At 45.6% G+C, this 19,672-nt stretch overlaps 1 protein-coding gene across 1 annotated transcript in view; it reads left to right on the forward strand.

Annotated features, from left to right (window-relative positions):
* Positions 1 to 19,672, forward strand: part of LOC147712145 (uncharacterized) — a 936,609-nt gene that overhangs the window by 416,063 nt on the left and 500,874 nt on the right. Inside the window, exon 12 of the mRNA XM_086922921.1 lies at positions 6,919 to 6,988. Within this exon, the coding sequence (XP_086779047.1) occupies positions 6,919 to 6,988 (70 nt within the window). The remainder of the gene's footprint in view (positions 1 to 6,918; positions 6,989 to 19,672) is intronic.

Genomic DNA, 19,672 nt, shown 5'->3' on the forward strand with positions numbered 1-19,672 from the left:
GAGTCTCTTCTGGAGCTTGGCGGTGGTACCGGCGTAGAGGGCGTTGCCGTAGTCCAGTCGGCTAGTGACGAGGGCCTGGGTGACGGTCTTCCTGGTCTCGGTGGGGATCCACCAGAAGATCTTCCGTAGCATGCGTAGGATGTTGAAGCACGCCGAGGAGACGTTGTTGACTTGCCTGGTCATGGAGAGGGAGGAGTCCAGGATGAAGCCCAGGTTGCGTGCATGGTCTGTCGGTTTGGGTGCGGTGCCCAGGGCGGGAGGCCACCAGGAGTCGTCCCAGGCGGAGGGTGAAGAGCCCAGGATGAGGACCTCCGTCTTGTCCGAGTTCAGTTTCAGGCGGCTGGTCGTCATCCACTCGGCTACCTCTTTCATCCCTTCGTGCAGGTTAGCTCTGGCGGCGGCGGGGTCGTTGGTCAGGGAGAGGATCAGCTGGGTGTCGTCGGCGTAGGAGATTATGTTGAGGTTGTGTTGGCGTGCGATGGCCGCGAGGGGGCTCATGTAGACGTTGAAGAGGGTGGGGCTCAGTGAGGATCCTTGAGGGACCCCGCAGATGACTTCGGTGGCCTCTGACTTGTACGGTGGTAGGCGGACTCTCTGTGTTCTACCGTCGAGGAAGGAGATGATCCATTCCAGCGCCTTGTCCAGGATTCCGACGTTGCTGAGGCGCTGTACTAGGGTGCGGTGGCAGACAGTGTCGAATGCCGCGGAGAGGTCTAGGAGGATGAGGGCCGCTGTTTCTCCGTTGTTCATCAGGGCTCAGATGTCATCGGTGGCGGCGATGAGGGCGGTCTCGGTGCTGTGATTGGCTCGGAAGCCGGACTGTGAGGGGTCGAGGGATCCATTCGTCTCGAGGAAGGCGGCCATCTGCTTGTTGACGGTCTTCTCGATGACTTTGGCTGGAAACGGGAGGAGCGAGATGGGGCGGTAATTCTTGAGTTCGGTAGGGTCCGCATTGGGTTTCTTGAGTAGAGCGCTGAGTTCGGCGTGCTTCCAGCTCTCAGGGAAGGTGGCGGTGTCGAAGGATGTGTTGATGATGTCTCGCAGGTGGGGTGCGATGACAGCGTCGGCCTTGTTGAAGACGTGGTGAGGGCAGGGGTCGGTCGGTGATCCGGAGTGGATGGAGTTCATCGTGCGGATGGTGTCTTCGGTGCTGATCGGGGTCCAGGCGTGGAGGGTGGTGGTGGGGGGTGGTTGTTCGGTCTTGGTGTGCGTTGGTTGGTTGTTGAAGCTGTTGTGTATGTCCGCGATCTTGTTGTGGAAGTATTAAGCGAGGGAGTTGCAGAGGTCTTGCGATGGGGTGATGTCGTTGTTTCCTGCGCTGGGGTTGGATAGCTCTTTCACGATGTTGAAGAGTTCCTTGCAGTTGTGTGCGTTGTTGTCCAGCCGGTCCTTGAATGCAGTTTTCTTGGCGGCGCGGATCAGCTGGTGGTGCTTCCGGGTGGCCAGCTTGAAGGTGGTCCTGTTGTCCGGTGTAGGTTCCCTTCTCCAGACTTTCTCGAGGGCTCGGCAGTTCTTCTTGGAGCTCTTGAGTTCGTCGGTGAACCACGGGGCTTTCTTGCTGCCGGGTCTGCTGGGCGGGGTCCTCAGCGGGGCGAGTTCGTCCGCGCAGATGCTGATCCACTTCGTGAGGTTGTCGGCGGCCTGGCTGGGGTTTGCTGAGCTGGCAGGAGGGTGCTGGCTCAGGGAGGTGGCGAGCTGGTCTGCTGTGATCTTGTTCCAGCTTCTGCGGGCGGCCTGTTGCTGGTGGTGGTGGGTCGTCGTTCTCTTGAAGGTGAAGTGGACGCAGCTGTGGTCCGTCCATTGAAGCTCTGTGGCGTGGCTGAAGTCGATGTCTGTGCAGGAAGAGAAGACTGCGTCGAGTGTGTGTCCGGCGAGGTGGGTGGGGGTGGACACCAGCTGCTTGAGTCCAAGATTGGCGAGGTTGTCGAGCAGGGTGCTGGTGTTGCGGTCGTTGTTGTTCTCCAGGTGGAAGTTGAGGTCCCCCAGGAGGATGTAGTCAGCGGAGGGGAGGGCATGCGGGCTGACGAAGTCGGCGATGTCCTCGCTGAATTGGGTGCGTGGTCCCGGAGGTCGGTAGATCAGGGTGCCTCTGAGGGTGGTGTTCGGGTCGGTGTGGATCTGGAAATGCAGGTGTTCGGCGGTGGTCAGGGTGTTGTCGGTGCTGGTCGTGAGACGGATAGTGTTCCTGTGGATGATGGCGATGCCTCCTCCCATCTGGTTGGCGGTGCGGTCCCTCCGGACGATCTTGTAGCCCTCTGGGATAGCAATGGCGATGTCGGGAGCTGAAGAGGCGTTCATCCAGGTCTCTGTGAGGAAGGCAACGTCAGGGGCTGTGGCGTCTAGGAGGTTCCAGAGTTCGATGGCGTGTCTGTGGACGGAGCGGGTGTTGAGCAGGATTCACAATGTAATATCCATTTCTATTATTTTGTCAGAAAGTTCACAATGTACAGCACCTTCTTATGGTCTTTATCATAAAGTTAACAATGTAATACCTGTTTATATTGTATTTGTTAGAGAGTTTACAATGTAATTCCATTTACTACTTTTGTCATAGAGTAAATAATGTAAAACCCCTTACTGTTCAATTTGGCAGAGAGTTCACAATGTAAAATCCCTTCCTACTGAGGTTGTCCGACATTTCACATTGTAGAACCCATTCCTACTGTAGTTGCCAACGTTTACAACCGCATCTTATTGCATTTGTCAAAATAGCTGCAATGCAAAGCCCTTCCTGTTGTATTTAGGGTGCCATGGGCAAATATGTTTGGGGCCCGGTGGCCTCAATTCTGTAAATGGAGGTATTTCTCCTTTGCTGTCCTGGACTCGCTGTACCACGGTCCCTCAAACTGGGAATCAAACATCCCTTTTAGCACTTGAATCTCAGGGTAGTGCAGTAAAGCAGTCCAAGATCGACTCTAAGACTTGATTCAAAACTCATCAAGGCACAAAAATAATAAATCAGTGTCCAGTCAATGCTTCTTTAATTGAACCGACAACTACAGACTATGCACAAACATACAAATATTTACAGTGTTTCAAGTGGACTTGCACTGTTAAACCCCTCTTAAGAGAGGCTTTTAAAATTGCAGGGTGCAAATCATTTACCCCAAAGACTAATCACAGGGGAACCCTTCATGGTAGATCTTGTCTGTTCCCGTTATCTATTTGATACCAGGTGGCAATTTACACACCAACATTATCCAAAGCTAAAACCCAGCACATACCCTATAAATGGGCCTAATGAAACATGTGAAGCTTTTCATGATCAGCATTGTTAGGCCTTCAGGCTTTATCAAGTCATTCACAATGCTAAATTGGATGATTCGACCTTTGTTACCATATTTCAAAATCAATAAAGTAAGCTTTTTTGATTTAACATGACATAAACATCAGCATATGGTCCCCTCCTAGAAAGACCCATTAAACAATTTTGGCAGACTCTAAGTATACATTGACATGAACATTAACTCGCCTTCTTGAGACACAAAGCATTTACTATGGCTGGATCTGAAAAGGGATATATGTCCTAAACCCTGAGTTGACTATGTAAACCCCACTCCTGTTGTGCTTGTCAAACTGTTTAATATGTCAAACATCTTTCTATGGTATAATTTATGAAGTATATGACATAAGTATATGTTATGGAGTTTACACCCTCCAATTGGATTTATCATAGAGTTGACAATGTAAATCTGTTTCCTTTTGCATTTGACAGTGTTCATTCACAATGTAAAACCCTTCCTATTGCATTTCCTTTGGCTGAACCGTAAAAGGATATATGTACTAAACTTTTCTATTGCATTTGTCAGAGAGTTACCAATGTAAAATCCACTCATGCTGTGTTGTCAAATAGTTCACAATGTAAAACCACTGCCTTTGGTGATTACCAATTAAATCACAACGTAAAACCCCTCAATGTTGTATTTGTTAGCAAGTTCACAATGTAAAGCCAGTTTATATGTCTTTTAACAAGCAGTTCAATATAAAACCTCTTCCGATAGCAATTGAAAGAATTCAGGATGTGAAACACCTTTGCACTGTATTGGTCATGGTGTTTACTCAGTGCTTCACAAACTTTTTAGAACCACGGCCCAATTGTTATAACAACAAACTTTCAAGAGCAAACTAGCTTTAATGGACGTGAGGCAGGCGATTTTTCAAAGTAAATAATGTGTGGTAGCGCACTGTTATTTACAGACTGCACATTTCCATTGAAACAGGCAAACAGTTTTTCTCATAAAACTATATCGCATTCAAATGATTTTGTCTGGAAATCGGGTTTCAGTGAATATTTTTCATCTTTGCATCACCAAGTAAACTGTCTTGATTAGTTTTAACCATATAAAAATATTTGTTTCCATCACACTTCAGAATTACAAAACAAATTGTGCTTCATTTTTGCTTTCCTAACTATTGAACGTGCACAGTTCATTTACAGGTATTTACATTCTGTTGTGTTACAAAAAATAAATACATCCTTTCTTTCATACTCACTGAGCCCCAGCAAGAGTTTTATGTAATTCACTTTACTTTTCTTTCTCTGACTGCAGAGTGAGAGGAGTTTGTAACCACCAATCCCCATGTTAAAAAATAAATAAGCAGCATTTTGTCAGAATACATAGCTTTGCTTTTGACTTATGTCTTTGAAGTGCGGCAAATGTGGCAAGTTAAATACAGAATTTGCAGGCATCTTTATTTGTTTGGACTTACGAGAATCAGCTCACAAGCCACCAGTGCAAGAGTATTTGATGGGTGGGGTCTGTGTCACTTTCAGTAATGAGCATTGTAGTACTTATTAGGCAGTCTAACACAACTAATTTTGAATCAGATGTTTGGAGAGAAGATCAATATGTGGATGGAGCCTGAGTCCATCACTTAGTGCTACTTACAGCTCTTTTTCTGTTGTTCACTTAAGCCCTCACAGAAAGAGGAATTGTCAAGTCTGAACAAAAAAACAATGAAATTAAGAAAAATACAGGGTTTGTAACCAAAACCCACATCTACTATGGTAAGCTGTAGGAATCCATGTTATAAAATACCCATTTACAGGCTTTAACGTAGTGTACTAGCATCCACCCATATTGGCCATTTCGATGTAACAAATGCTTTTCACAATAAATATATTAGGCCTTCTGTCTTTGTCGTAACTATTCATAATAAATAAATCAGACCAATGGCACCTGGCCTACCTTTTCCCAAATGACCAGTAAGGCCTGCAGCCTTGATCACAAGCTTTCGCCATTACAATGCCGGACATACCATATTGAGTGTAAACTGTGTAATTCAAGCACTCTTTTTCAGTCCTCAACGTCTGCTCAATCAAATCTAGTAGTGAGTAAGATCAGCATGTGGTCGAAGTCAAAGGCCCCCTCTTCTCAAGTTCTTTTTCTGTTATTCACGCAAGGCCCAGGTCACCTGCGCTATCATGACATGCTTAAAAATAAAATAAATAGGAGATCTGGGGCCAGATGTACTAACCATAGGAATACTGATTTCCTAATTGTGATTATCTTTGAATCGCAATTAGGAAACCGGTATTCCTAATGTATGAAACTCTTTAGAGTTTCATTAGTGATTGCAAGTGGGTCGCGAATCAACCTACCTCATGAATATTAATGAGGTAGGTCACAAATTTCAACTCTTTAGGAATAGCAGGGCATATTACCAACAACTAGCGATAATAATCGCTATGTTGGTTTAGCGGCGATATTTTTATCGCCGAGCTGCGGCGATTTTTATCGCTTAGGAACCTTGCTATTATCAAGGTTTATCTCCTAAGCGAAAAAAAATCGGCCGAAATGCATGAATATCGCTGAAAAGTCAGCGATATTCATGCATTACCGAGCAAATGCTCTTAGCCATGTTATCCACCTACCATTGGATAACATGGCTAAGAACTGCTCAGGGCAGGTGTTAGCTTTTGGAGATATCCGTGCTTAGTGCGAATATCTCCAAAAGTTGGTAATAGGAGATAGCAATGTTAGCGACTGTTTCCAGTCGCTAACATCTTGGCACGCCCACTTTGCATGTCATTAGTGATAAATATCACTGACATGCAAAGTGGGGCCCAAGATGGTCGCTATCTCCTACTAGCTGTCGCTAACTGGTGTTAGCGACAGCTAGGTAATAGGGAGATAATTTTAAAGCCAAAAAAGCGGAGATAAACCCCCATGATAATATGCCCCAGCATTCTTCACAGGGTTGGTGGCCTGCTGGCGTCAGCAGACCACCATGTCTTTGGTCGCTTTTTAGTAAAGCAATTTTTTTTTTAATGCAGCTCGCTTTCCTTTAAGGGACCACTGCCTGCTTTTAAAACATATTTTTTAACCTTCTCACAGGCCACGGCCCACGGGATCCCAAAGGGACCCCTTCCCATTTGCGAATGGGTTACTGCCACTTTTAAATGGTGATAAAGTAATTACTGTTTTGCGGCCTGATTTCGGTCACAAAGAGTAATGCATACCATACCAAATTGGTATTTGGAAGGGACGGCCAAAACACATCCAAGTGCAAATTGCAATTCGAAAACAAGTTACCGAATCGCATTTTGCACATCAGAAAAAGCATTTTTCCGGTCACAAACGGCCGGATTCTGGGAATTGGGCCCTTTGCGGCCAAAAACGCTTCATGCATCTGGCTCTTGATCCGAAGTACAGTGTTGTGTTCCTACTCCAGAGGAACTGTAATAACTGGCCAAACTTCTCCAGATAGAATACCAGGTTTTATGGACAAACAGAAATGCAACACCAAAATGGACCGTTCCCTTTCCAGGTCCCATTTAACTGCTAAGTCGTCTTGCTAACATTCCTAGGGAACATTTCAACCTCAAGCACAGAACATAGCTTGCAGCGCTGTATAAATGACACAACTCCATAATGTGAGCTACCCCTTTCAGCTGTGTCTCCCTTCTCCCTTTAGGAGCTGCACCCTGGAGCATCTCGCACCCAGCAGGCCCCCGGGTCAACAGGCTCCGCAGGAAGCTCCAGAGGTAAGCATTTGAAAAGTGCATTTCTTGGGGGTTTTGGTTTCGTAGCCTAAAGTAGGGTGTGTTATTCAGCTTTAAAGTAGGAGTCCTGGGAAAGATGGGCAGGTGTTCGCCTTCAAGTACAGGACGCCACCCTTGACACTTCGTCCCGTGCCGCGGCAGGCGGCGCGAGGAGTCTGACATTCTTAGTACCTTGCTTGGCAACCCTCAGCATCCCTCTGCGAAGTAACCCGAGGCATCCTCGGAGGCGACTCCGAGCCAGCTGACACGGAAGCCTAGCACCCCCCAGAAATATCAAAAAAACAAATAAAAAGTACACGGAGTGTGGGGGGTATCCGTATCTGTAGTAAGGTTTGAAATGCTCATCCTTCTCTCATCAGGCCCCCCCTCCCCCCCCCCCCCCCCCGCATCAGCCTGCAGGCCCGAGTGAGTCGAGGCCCTGCGAGGGAATGAGGCTAAGAACTCAATTACAACACCCCACATTTGCAAACTCCCTTGAACACCCCCACCCCTTACCTCCCCCCTCATACACATCTGCTGTGCTGGGGAAGAAGCCTGCCTGCCACCTGCAGCCCCAAAACTTGAAAGGCCGCAGATAATTAGTGCGGGATTTGGAGGCGAGCAGGCCCGGCTTTTCCTCTCAACAGTTGCTGGAGCTGAGGGAACAGGTGTTTGGGAGGGGACGGTGAGTGACGCAAGCGAAGGGGTGGTCTTTGGGGCCACCAGTAATGCTCCACACTTCATGGAATGTCCGGGCAGGAAGCGCTCTGCGAATAAGGCGACACCACCGTATTTTCGTCTTTATGTTTTTTGGTGGGGAGGGTGGGCCTATTGTACGAAACACCCTTCAAATATTGCCAATTATGGATTTTCTTTATGCAGTGCACACAAGGAACGTGAGTTTTTTTTGTTTGGTGTTGTATATAACATGTCATTATCGCAATCTCTGTCACTCACAACATCGATCCCAGAAAGGTAAAAATAAGTATTCTAATTGCCTTCGCATGGTTAGAGTGGAGCAGGTGCCATGCATCTGGCAATTTATAATTACATTCCTGACACACATCGGTGTAGCATGCGCTCAACACACTCGGCTATCTTATAGGTTAAAAGTACATAAACTGATAATAATGGGTTGAGTTATTACAAGAGGTGTCAAGATCGTTTAGTCTGGTTACCCTGCATGCAACTGATTGCAATCCCGTGCTGTTAACCTGCCACCCTTTCAAGGTTGATTAAACAAGAATACTCTTAAAATGCTTAATCTCGGCATCTGTTATTACAGTAACTAGGTATCCCAGTAGGGTTTAAACACTTTGAGCTCAGGGATCTGGGCAAACCTAAATACAATGTATGGTTAAAGAAATGCATTTGAAAGGCCAAAATCTCAGGCCTGGGTCACAGAGTCATGGTTTGAACATTGTATGCCTCAAAAAAGGGATTTGCGAATGACCAAATTCTGCAAGCGTAGCTGAAGTTCCACAACTACAAATTTAGGGCTGGGGAGGAGACTACAGGTATAACTGGAAGGTCCTGTCTGCAAAAGCAGGTAGTTTCCTACAGTGGAAACAGTTGCGAACTTGCAGCTGTGAAGGGGAGAAGCAAATGTAGCTCCAGGATGGTGATGAAGAGAGACCAACAACAGCTTCAATGTGGATGTAGGGCAAAAGGTGTTTTTTTCATCAAACGAAACCAAAGTTAGTATTGAATCCAGATGCAAATATTTTCCACCTGGTATAAATTCTACATATTTACATTTTAGTTGTAAATAATCCTGCGAAACTGTCTTTCATAGCTTTCCAAGAGTACTGCTGGTGTTCTTTGTAAATCCAATAAAAGTTGGAAATGTGCTGCCAACTGAGAAGTATTAAGATAGGATTACATATCAGACTCGTTTTTTCTAATAAAAATGAATTGAACCGTAAGTTATGATTCTTATATTGGGCCCTGAATACACAGATGTTTTTAACACCTCTATGGAGCAAAGTTTCCACATAGAGATTGTGGACCAAGAAACCTGTACTGTAGAGTTCAGCGAGAAACCCGGCCTTCGAGACTTGCCCAACCCCTCTCTTTGTTGCTTACTATTTGCATAAGCTGGCCCCAGCTTTCAATCAATCAATCAAAGCATTTATATAGCGCACTACTCACCCAGAGGGTCTCAAGGCGCTCGGGGAGGGGGGTCTGCTACTGCTCGAACAGCCAGGTCTTGAGTTGCTTCCTGAAGGCGAGGTGGTCCTGGGTCAGGCGGAGGTAGGTCGGGAGGGAGTTCCATGTCTTGGCGGCGAGGTAGGAGAAGGACCGTCCCCCTGTGGTGGCTCTTCGGATGCGGGGGACGGTGGCGAGGGCGTGGCCGGTCGATCGAAGCTGGCGTTTGGGAACATAGAAGTTGAGGCGGCTGTTGAGGTATCCTGGTCCTTGGTTGCGTAGGGCTTTGTGTGCGTGGGTGAGGAGACGGAAGGTGATTCTCTTCTTGACCGGGAGCCAGTGCAGGTCTCTCAGCTGTCCGGAGATGTGGCTGCGACGGGGATGTCCAGGATGAGTCGTGCTGAGGCGTTCGGGATCCGCTGGAGTCTCTTCTGGAGTTTGGCGGTGGTTCCGGCGTAGAGGGAGTTGCCGTAGTCCAGACGGCTGGTGACGAGGGCCTGGGTGACCGTCTTCCTGGTCTCTGTGGGGATCCACCGGAAGATCTTACGTAGCATGCGCAGGATGTTGAAGCACGATGAGGAGACGGCGTTGACTTGTCTGGTCATGGAGAGGGAGGAGTCCAGGATGAAGCCTAGGTTGCGTGCGTGGTCTGTTGGTTTGGGTGCGCTGCCTAGGGCGGGGGGCCACCAGGAGTCGTCCCAGGCGGAGGGTGAGGATCCCAGGATGAGGACTTCCGTCTTGTCCGAGTTCAGTTTCAGGCGACTGTTCTTCATCCATTCGGCTACCTCTTTCATCCCTTCGTGAAGGTTGGCTCTGGCGGGGTCGTTGGTGAGGGCCTTCTCAGTATTTTGACCCACACCGTCAGTGCTTTGCCTTTAAAGGAATGCGGTTATTGGTTTTAGCTCCTTCAAAGCTGTATGTTCAGTGGATTCACTTGCCTTTCCACAAAGGGATGCAGTGTCCATTATTATCAGTGGTGAGCAATTGGTGATCCTGGGGTATGTCTTCACTGAAGGCATGGACCCAGTCACACAGTAATGTTTTCAGGTTTTCCTAAGAAGGTTAACATATCTGTCTCTCATTCGTGGACTTTTGTGAGCTTCTTATAGTCTCTTAGAGTCTTGGTGAGACAAGCTTGCCACTTAGTGTATCCTTGTGGTAACGAGACATCATGAGGATCAGTGTGTTATGCCTGTGCAAATTATACACTAGGCCACTTCTCATCAACGTGATCTCAAGATGTAGTGGATGTCTTTAGTAGAGGGCTTTGTGTTGAATGCAGAGAAGCTTGAAGGATATCCCGTACTCAATAAGCCGCATGTGGTGCCCAACGATGGTGGTGATGATGGAGAAACTGCAGCCTTCAGTTACTAGTTTTATCTTCTTTTCCTGGTGAATTTGATCACAAATAGCATGGATCATCCATATCCTCTCATGCAGGTAACACCTGAGCTTATATTATGCTGCATAACAGAGAGAAGAATCTATCTATCTATCTATCTATCTATCTATCTATCTATCTATCTATCTATCTATCTATCTATCTATCTATCTATCTATCTATCTATCTATCTATCTATCTGTCTATCTGTATCTGTCTATCTATCTGTCTATCTAAAAGGAAGTCAGGAACTATGAGTAGTTCTCAAGTTTTAGTTACAGAAATGCTCCTTTTTGCAGCAGTTTTTTTAAAGAAGGGATTAGGCAGTGCTCTCCACACCTAGCTTAAAAATGACAAAATACATTTACCACTCCAGACGCAGCATTACATCTTTGCATTGGTAAAATACTACCCAAGCTAACCTGGATTGAAAAAAAGTAGTCCCTTACATTTGTTTCACTCTTTTTAAAGTCCATCAGAGAGGCATAGCTTTTTCTAGACATAAGGGAGCATCCAGTATGAGTCAAAGCAATACCTCAGGCTTAGAGTGCTGCATAAATTATGCAAAAAAGGAAGCAGGGAACACTGGGTTGTTCCCAAATTTTACGTGGAGACCTAGCAAAACAGACATTTGAGGTGAGCAGGTTTGCAGTGTTGGTGGTGTTGTAGAGTAGTCCATATAAAGGAGCTGCTTTATCTTTAAATGTGCAGTAACATCTGGTTACTCCACCCAGGCAAGCCCAATACCAGAAGCATTAATAACTGTGGGGAGGGAGGTAGCGATAGAAAAAACAGTGATTACAAGTGGGACCCAGGTGTTGCCTCAGAATTGAAGAATTACCAGCTGTTGGAAAACGGCCCTCTCTCCAGAGCCACCCCAAAGTATTTGTCTTCCTCCTCTCTTTTTGGCCTCGTTTTTGGTGGCTTTAGGACTCTGCACACTTTACCACTGCTAACCACTGATAAAGTACATGTGCTCACTCCTTAACTTGGCATATTTAATTTACTTATACGTTCCTAATAAAGTGCACAACATATGCCAGGCCTGTAAATTAAATGCTACTAGTGGGCTGGCAGCACTGCTTGTGCCACCCACATAAGTAACCCTCTAACCATGTCCCAGGTCGCCATTGTAGGGACTGTGTGTGCAGTTTACTGCCACTTCAACTTGGCATTTAAATCTACTTGCCAAGCCTTAAACTCCCCTCTTATTACATATAAGCCACCCCTAAGGACTGCCTTTGGCAACTCAGAGGACAGGGTGCCATGTAAGCAAAGGGAAGGACATGTGCTTGTATGCTTTACCAGCCCTGGTAGTGAAAAACAGCCTATTTATTTTTATACGACTGTGAGGCCTACTTCCCTCATAGACTAGCATTGGGAATTCCCTTAGGTGCTTCTAAGTGGTAATTCCTGATCCTAGTGGAGTCTTTTGAGGTGTATTTACTGTGTTGTTGTATGAGTTATTGCACAAATATTGTACACGTTGCCTTCTAAGTTAAACCTGCCTGCTCTGTGCCAAACTACCAGGGGGTGACTATAGGATCATTTGGTAATGTGTTGTAACTTACCTGGACTAAGATTGTGGTCCCTACTTGGGCAGGGTGCGTATCTCTGCCAACTAGAGACCCAATTTCTAACACCGGGGGAATGAGTAATTTGATTCTCAATTCTTCCGAGTATTTCACCTTTTTGCTCCGCCTGCTTTCTATAGTGAAAGTCCCTGAGTGAGCACTATGAGATAGTTAGGAGTTTTTAGGGTACAGGGTTAGTGTAGCTTTAAAGGATAATAAGTGGTTTTAGGGTTCAAGGAAGAGTAGCATTAAGGGGTGAATAGGGTTTTTAGGGTCTGGGATGCATTGAAATGTAAACGTTACGCATTCGTTGTGCTTGCAAATTATTCTATGTAAAGTTAGCATTCCCGGCGCCATTTTGAACTGCGATTGAAACTAACCCTAGCTTGCTGAGAAATGCCTCCATTCGTCTTTTCCTTTTCTCAAGGTTTAACGCTGTCTTTCACCGAGTACATTGTCCTCAATAGCACATATCTTTCCCACTAGATATAGGCCTTCTCCCACCAGCCCAGCTGCGGGATCGGGCAGAACGACCTTTAATTACAGATAGCGTGTACCCAGCCTTAGAGTTGAAACTTATCCTACTGTACCCCTTTGTTTTAGCTGTATGAGCCTGGAATTTTCCAGTCTGGACGGTGCCTTCGTTTATTTGAAATGTACTTAATGTATCTTTACGCGGGCTGAAGTCAGTCCCTCTGCAGCAATCCAGGGAGGCTGGTCAGACCGGACTTCACTCGAGTGTACCTTTAATAAATACCTTTGGTTTGTATTCTCTACTGTCTGACTGACTCTTCATTTGTGTGGAAGGCTGAGAGGTGGTCGCGAGTGACCCGGGTGGCCCTAATTGTGTTACTTCCTTTTGATGGGTAGCATTAAAGAACAGTAAGGGGTGTGTCGTTTTCAAGGAAGGGAATGATAAGGGGTTTGTAGAGCTGAGGGGTATTAAAGGGGTTTGTAAGGTTGAAGGAAGGATAGCGTTAAGCAGTAGCAAGGGGCTTTTGGGTTTAGGGAAGTGTAGCGTTAAGAGTGTAGTAAAGGGTTTTAGGATTGAGGGATGGTTACTGTTGAGGGGTAGTAAGGAGTTTTTAGGCGTCAGGGACGGGTAGCATTATGTGGTAGGAAGAGATTTTTAGAGGAAAGAAAAGGGTAGAATTAAGGGGATGTAAGATTGTTTTAGTGCTCAGGGAAAGTTAGCGTTATTGGGTAGTAATTATTTTTTGGGGATCCGAGAAGAAAGCGTTACGGGATAGGAATGGTTTCGTATAGGGCTGGGCTGGGAACCCAAAGCAGCCATGGCAAATTTTGGCAAACGAGCCCCCGTTCGTTGCGTAGCAAGCAAGCCCAACATCTACAAGTAGGGTTTGGGGTGTACTCCTCTGTTAGAAACGGAGTCTCTGGTTGGCAGTGGTTTGCACTCTACTCAGGGTAAGTTACATCCTCAGAATAGTCCTTACTCACCCCCTTGGTAGCTTGGAAAAAGCCGTTAGGCTTATACCCAGAGGAAATGTGTAAAGTATTTGTACATACATACAATAACACAGTGAAAACACCACAAAAGGACTCCACACCAACTTAGAACAAGCATTAAAAATGCAATAGGTCTCGCCTTTAATTACGTTAAAGCCATTTGCTTTGCTATACAATGCCATTAGCAAAGCAAATGGTTTTAACTTAATTAAAGGCAAGACCTATTGCATTTTCAATGCTTGTCCTTTCTGCCATCCTCCTGGCTAGAAACTGCAATTTTATGTCTTTCAACTCGTTGGAGTGTATCTGCCTATGCTGGTGTGTGTTTATCTAACTTATTGAAAGATAAAGAGTGGGACAATTTGTATTATCGAAAATACTGTAGCCCTTTGCTCAAGCTTGACTGGAAGAGAAAGACAGAAAAACAGCAACAATGGCAGAAAGAAATGTTGAAAAAGAGCCCGCAAGAGTGAGATAAAGAGACAGCAAGGGTACAGTGGTGGAGGAAGAGTCATGAAGTGAAATGAATAGTAGGTGACCTTGATATCTAGCATCCCTGATATTCCTCAGCCCCAACGACCCATAATAATTTCAGATTTGCATACGATGGATGAGTGGACAGATGAGAAGCATTCAAATGTAAAGTGGTCAGAATATATCTATTTTTTTGTGTACAATGCACGTCATTTTTTCACTAATTATGCAAAAAGCATTTTGTTGGTCACCTGCACGAACATTGTACATGACACTCTCTCACACATATAAAGTCACACCCAGTAAGAGCAGAAGACCGGTTCTAGTTTCACAGCGACAGTAAACATTAGGCTACATTTCCAAAAGACATTGTCTGCTTCTGTTAGATTTATGCAGGTGAAAATTAGGCAAAAAAAGATTACTGCCCAAGGATGAAAAATTAGACCAAACGTGAACTCAAAAACCAGTTATGATGTGAGATTACACTCAAATAATACCAATTTGACTGTGGCCTATTCAAGAAGTCCATATATGTGGTAGGTGCATTGTTTAATTTGTAAAATAAAGAGTGTCAGTGCCCAAATCGCTGCTCAGAAGCCCAGAAGCACAGCCGGCTGAATTAAATTTCAGCATGCTGAATATCAAGATTGCATAGTTCTGAATCCATCTAAGGCCTCTTTAATTAACTGCCATACTGTCCCTTCACCTTTATCTCACTCTTACAGGTCCCTACTTTCTCTCTTTGAGACAGTTGTTCCATCCTTCTCTTCCTCCTCTCCTTCATTTCCTCCTTCTAGTCCTTTTGTGTGTTTCCCCTCTCTTTCTCACAGGAAATGTCTGATGGGAAATAAGTGCCTGTCCCTAAAAATGAATGCTGTTGGCCCCCACCAGCAAACACCAGCTCAAATTAAGCATTTGGTTGGTGAAAGTGGAATAAGGATTTCCTCGTTGAAAATAAAGTTGTCTTTCTAAAACTTCCTCTAAAAAACTGGAGGGATCCTCTTATGTCCTTCGCACTGAGTTTATTTTATTCTTTTGTAACTGCTATTTATCAACCATAGGAACAAGTCATTTCATAGCTGTAAATTCCTAAAATAGATAGGAGACATATTTGCCACATACTTATCTTCACTAATACCACACTGCAGGCTCATTTTCTGTAGCAAGTCTAGTCACAGAATGTTTTAAAAAAGCAGATATATAGAAACAGTGGTTTTCACACAAAAGGTAGGTAAGCCACCAAATTTAAAAGGAAAGCTTAACCAAGCAAAGCATTGGGTCTGGCTTGATCCTCAGATTCATGGCAAGATGCAAGCCATGCAGCAGAAAAATTCCCTTGATACAATTAAAACACTGTCTGAACGACTTTTGTAACCTTCAGAGAACCAGGACAGGAAAAACTGTTGAACAACTGTTCACCAATAACCAGATGTAGCTTCAATAATCACTCACATATGGACTTCGTAAGTTTCAAATGTATTTCACTTGAAACTGCAAGTACAGAACAATGAGATAGCCGCACTGACCAATCTTCCATTTCCAACTGACACAATGGAATTCTCACAACTGAGCAGTCCACAAGTAGACAGAACTGTGTGGGGAAGCAGGTACACTGTATATAACACACATACATTCCTTCAATAGAAAACAATGACAAGAGAGGAGAAAGAGAAAACAAATATATGTTGCTTAAGTACCAAAGCCCCCTCACCGGGTTGAGCCTTTCTATATTTCCGCAGCGGACTCCGCGGTCAGTGATCATGCCGATATGCCCCCAAATGATGAATACAATTAGGCTCCTTGGAGTGGTCCCCGGCACCGCAGCTCTTCTACTGTGCCGGTGCGGGCCGCAGCGATGACCTCAAAGAGGGAGTTCCCCGCTACTTGTCAGTAATCGCCCCCTAGTTTTCGTAAGCTCATAAACTTTGCCTCTAATGCGAGGTTTGTAGGGTTTACACAATTGTCAACAACACACAACCCGCCTGCAGTGCTCCAGTCAACAACAGTCTCGGGAGCCGGCTCCGGTCACGGATCGGAGCTGTTACCTGGGGTCACGATGTGGAGGGTGCAGTCCGCGCTGGCAAGCGAGTGGAACCTAAGCAAACATCACAATAGCGAGAGGAGAGGAGAGAGGGCCCACTCTGGGAGACAGGGCAGCAGGCAACGTCCAGGCGCAAAGAGTCAATCAGAGTGCGAGAGGGTGCAAGCTAATTAGACCTTTGGAAAAAGTGGATGAGAGCACGCAAGTCCATTTAAAAATCGATTCAACATGTGCACGCGTACGGAGGGACAAAAAATGCATGCGCAAGTAGACATCCCGACACCATTTTTGTCCCTCCGTACGTGTGCACAAGTTGAATTGATTACAAAAAGCCCTTGCATGGTGAGAGCAGCGCTGTGCGCTGCTAACGGTAGGCGAGACCTAAAAATAGACAATATTTATCTGAGTAAAACAAGATGAAAAAGACAAAAATCCAACGTACACAACTCAAATTACGAATTCTCAAAGATGAAATGCAGCTTAGAAACACAATAGATCTCAAAGTTTGGGGTAATCGCGATGGAGCCCAGGCCAGCCGTGGAGTCATACAGACCCCTTTTACAGTAACTTTGACACAATGACAAAACAAAGATGTTGCGGGCGCTGGGGTGGTGAGGCGTCTCTTGGGTCGGTGCAACTTCAGTTCCTTACCGTCGGTGCAGGTCATTGGCACGTCAGTGCTCAGGAAATTGCAAGGACAAGGGGAGATAACGCAGTGTTGGCAGCGAGGCATCGGTTCTGCTGGCGGTGTGGGGTCGAAGAAGTGCGAGGGTCAAGCCACACGGCGTTGATTTCGCAATGTCGGTGTCACACCGCGGGACCATTAGTGCGGCGTCAGAGTTGGGCGTCACAGACTTCTGGTACTCGGGACTCCCTATGTGGCAGTTCTTCAGAGGCACTGCAACAGAATCTGGGCCTGCGTTGCAAGCCGCGGTTGTTGCATTGAGCGGGGACCATGGGTTTGGTGCAGGCAGGGGCATGGTGTTGAAGATCAGCGCTGGCGCTGATGTCCCACTCACAGTCAATGTGCTGGTTTCTTCTTGTTGAACACAGCAAACTCACTTTTAAGGACCCGGAATTGGAATGGGGACCTCTTAGCAGAGTAGGGCTGTCAGCAGAAAAGCCCATATGCTGTAGGAGAAGTCTTTCATAGCCCTGAGACATCCAATAGGAAGCAAGCTCAAATCTAGCCCTTGGAGAAACTTTGAAAGCAGGATGTAGACAGCAAGGTCCAGTTGTTTTACTCCAAGGACAGAAGTAGCAGTGCCGGCCAGCACAGCAGAACAAACAGCAAAGTGGCAGTCCCTCCCGACAGCAAAACAACTTTTCTTCCTGGAAGAATGTCCTCAAGTCAGGAGTGTTCAGAGTATATGGTGTCAGAGGTCCAGTGCTTATACCCTTTTCAGCCTCTGAAGTAGGCAACATTCAAAGAAAGGTCTTTGTAATGCACAAGACCCTGCACTTCCAGGCTCCAGTCACATTGCACGGGGTTGGAGACAGTTTTGAGAGGGCTACTCAACCCTACTCAGGTGCAAGTGTCAACCCATACCACCACTCTAGAGCAGGAACACCCATCAGCCTAATGATGGGCCATCAGGATATGCAAGGCAAACCTCAGCTTCCTTTGTTTGTGACTGTCAATAGTTCATTCATAAAGCCCAACTGTCATCCAACCCAGACGTGTATTCCAGAGACAGACACAGAATTTTTTTGCAAGAAAATGCAAACTTTCCAAAAGCTGCATTTTCAGACCTGCAATTTACAAACCAACTTCACCAAAAGATGTGTTTTTAAATTGTGAGTCCATAGCACCAAACTTCAATTTGCTGCCAGCTCTCAATTGAAGGATACTCTTGTAAATTGTTACAAGGCGGCACCAATGCTAACCTATTGGAATGATAGGACTTGCTATATTGAAAAGTGAATTTAGCAGTTTCTCACTCACAGAGCATAAGACAAAGGGCACTAAAAGGCGTTATCAATTTTTAAGAGTGCTTAGGCTCGAGAAGCACAAACTCATGAATCAGAACGTAACACTGTGGTTAGGCTTACATTTACTTATCAGAATGTATTTCTACCCAAACAACCCTTTTTAGCAACATTAGGATAATGAAAGACTGGAAAAACAGAACTTTCTAACCTGTACCATGCAGCTCTTTGGCAGTTCATAGCTCACTGTACTAGATTATAAATGTAACTAATGAACTGCACAGTAACAAATGAATCTCTGTGACAAAAGCAGTAACCCACAGAGCTATCCACATAAAATACACGTATGTGATCTGCGTGGTACATATTCTTTGCAGCAGGCATATTAACCCTCTGCGCTACCTTAGATGAGTCAAAACTGCCACTAGACAAAAATCCATCTCACTTCAACAGGAAGATTAATCACCATAGATATCCTGACACTTTTATTTTTGCTGAAAAGTGCTCAACATGCAAATAACTCTGCAGTGGGTGCTTTTTAAACTATACCATATTTCAAAATAGGGTGGATTATGCTGGCATGCTGATTTTGTTACTGGGGCCGACTTTGCAGCACTGCTGCAAAACCACCACCCATAACAAAGCCGACCCCCCAGTAACAAATATGTCCCCCCACCCTTCCAGCCTCCCGGGGAAACGCCTGATGCTCGGTCCGGCCAGTACAGCCTTGGATTTTTAGAGAGCAGGTAAGGGTAGCGTTAACTGGTAGCAAGGAGTTGTAGGGTTTAGGGAAGGGTAGTAATACGGGGCAGTAAGGGGTTTTTAGAGTTCAGTAATTGGTAGCATTAAGTAGGAACTAAGGATGGTTAGGATTCAGGGCTGGGTAGTATTAAGGGATAGTGGTGGTCATTGGGATCAACGAATGAATAGCGTTGGGGGCAAGTGAGGATTTTAAGGGTTCAGAATGGCATGGTGGTAAGGGATAGGAAAGAGTTTTTAGCATTCAGGGTAGGGCAGCTGTAAGGGATGGGAAGGGATTTTTAGTGTTCAGGGTTGGGTTGCATTAAGAGGGAGTAATGTTTTTTAGGGTTCACGCAAGGGTAGTGTTTAGGGTAGTGTTTAGGACTAGCAATGGTTTTTAGGGTTAGGGAAGGTAGCATTTAGGGGTAGTAGGTTTTTTTTAAGGGTTTAGAGCGGAGTAGTGTGCAGAGGTAGTTTGGGGTTTTAAAGGTTCGGGCAAGTGTAGTGTTAAAGGGTAGTACGTTTTTTTGGCTCAGAGAAGGCTAGCATTAATGTTTAGAATGGGGATTTTAGGGTTTAGTTAACGATAGCTGTAAGGGATGAAAGGTTTCATTTTGTAGGCCTTCAGGGTGGGCAGTATTAATCGGGGGAAACCGCCAATAGAGTGCGGTTATAACCATGTGTGACTGTTACCACAAAGCTATTACCACGCATATGCCTTTAGCATGCATGCATGCATTTACCACGAATATGCCTTCACCATGCATGCCTTAACAACAAATTTCATTCTAAAGGCATGAATGATAAAGGCATGTGCATGATAAAGGTTTAGGCATATGTTTGGTAAAGGCAAGTACAGGTAATAACATCAAATACAGTAATCCAGTTCCTTGGTAAGATGTCCGATGTCTGCCGGAAGTCTGCGTTCAGTC

This window comes from Lissotriton vulgaris, chromosome 5 (genome assembly GCF_964263255.1).
Source record: "Lissotriton vulgaris chromosome 5, aLisVul1.2, whole genome shotgun sequence".
NCBI lineage: Eukaryota > Metazoa > Chordata > Amphibia > Caudata > Salamandridae > Lissotriton > Lissotriton vulgaris.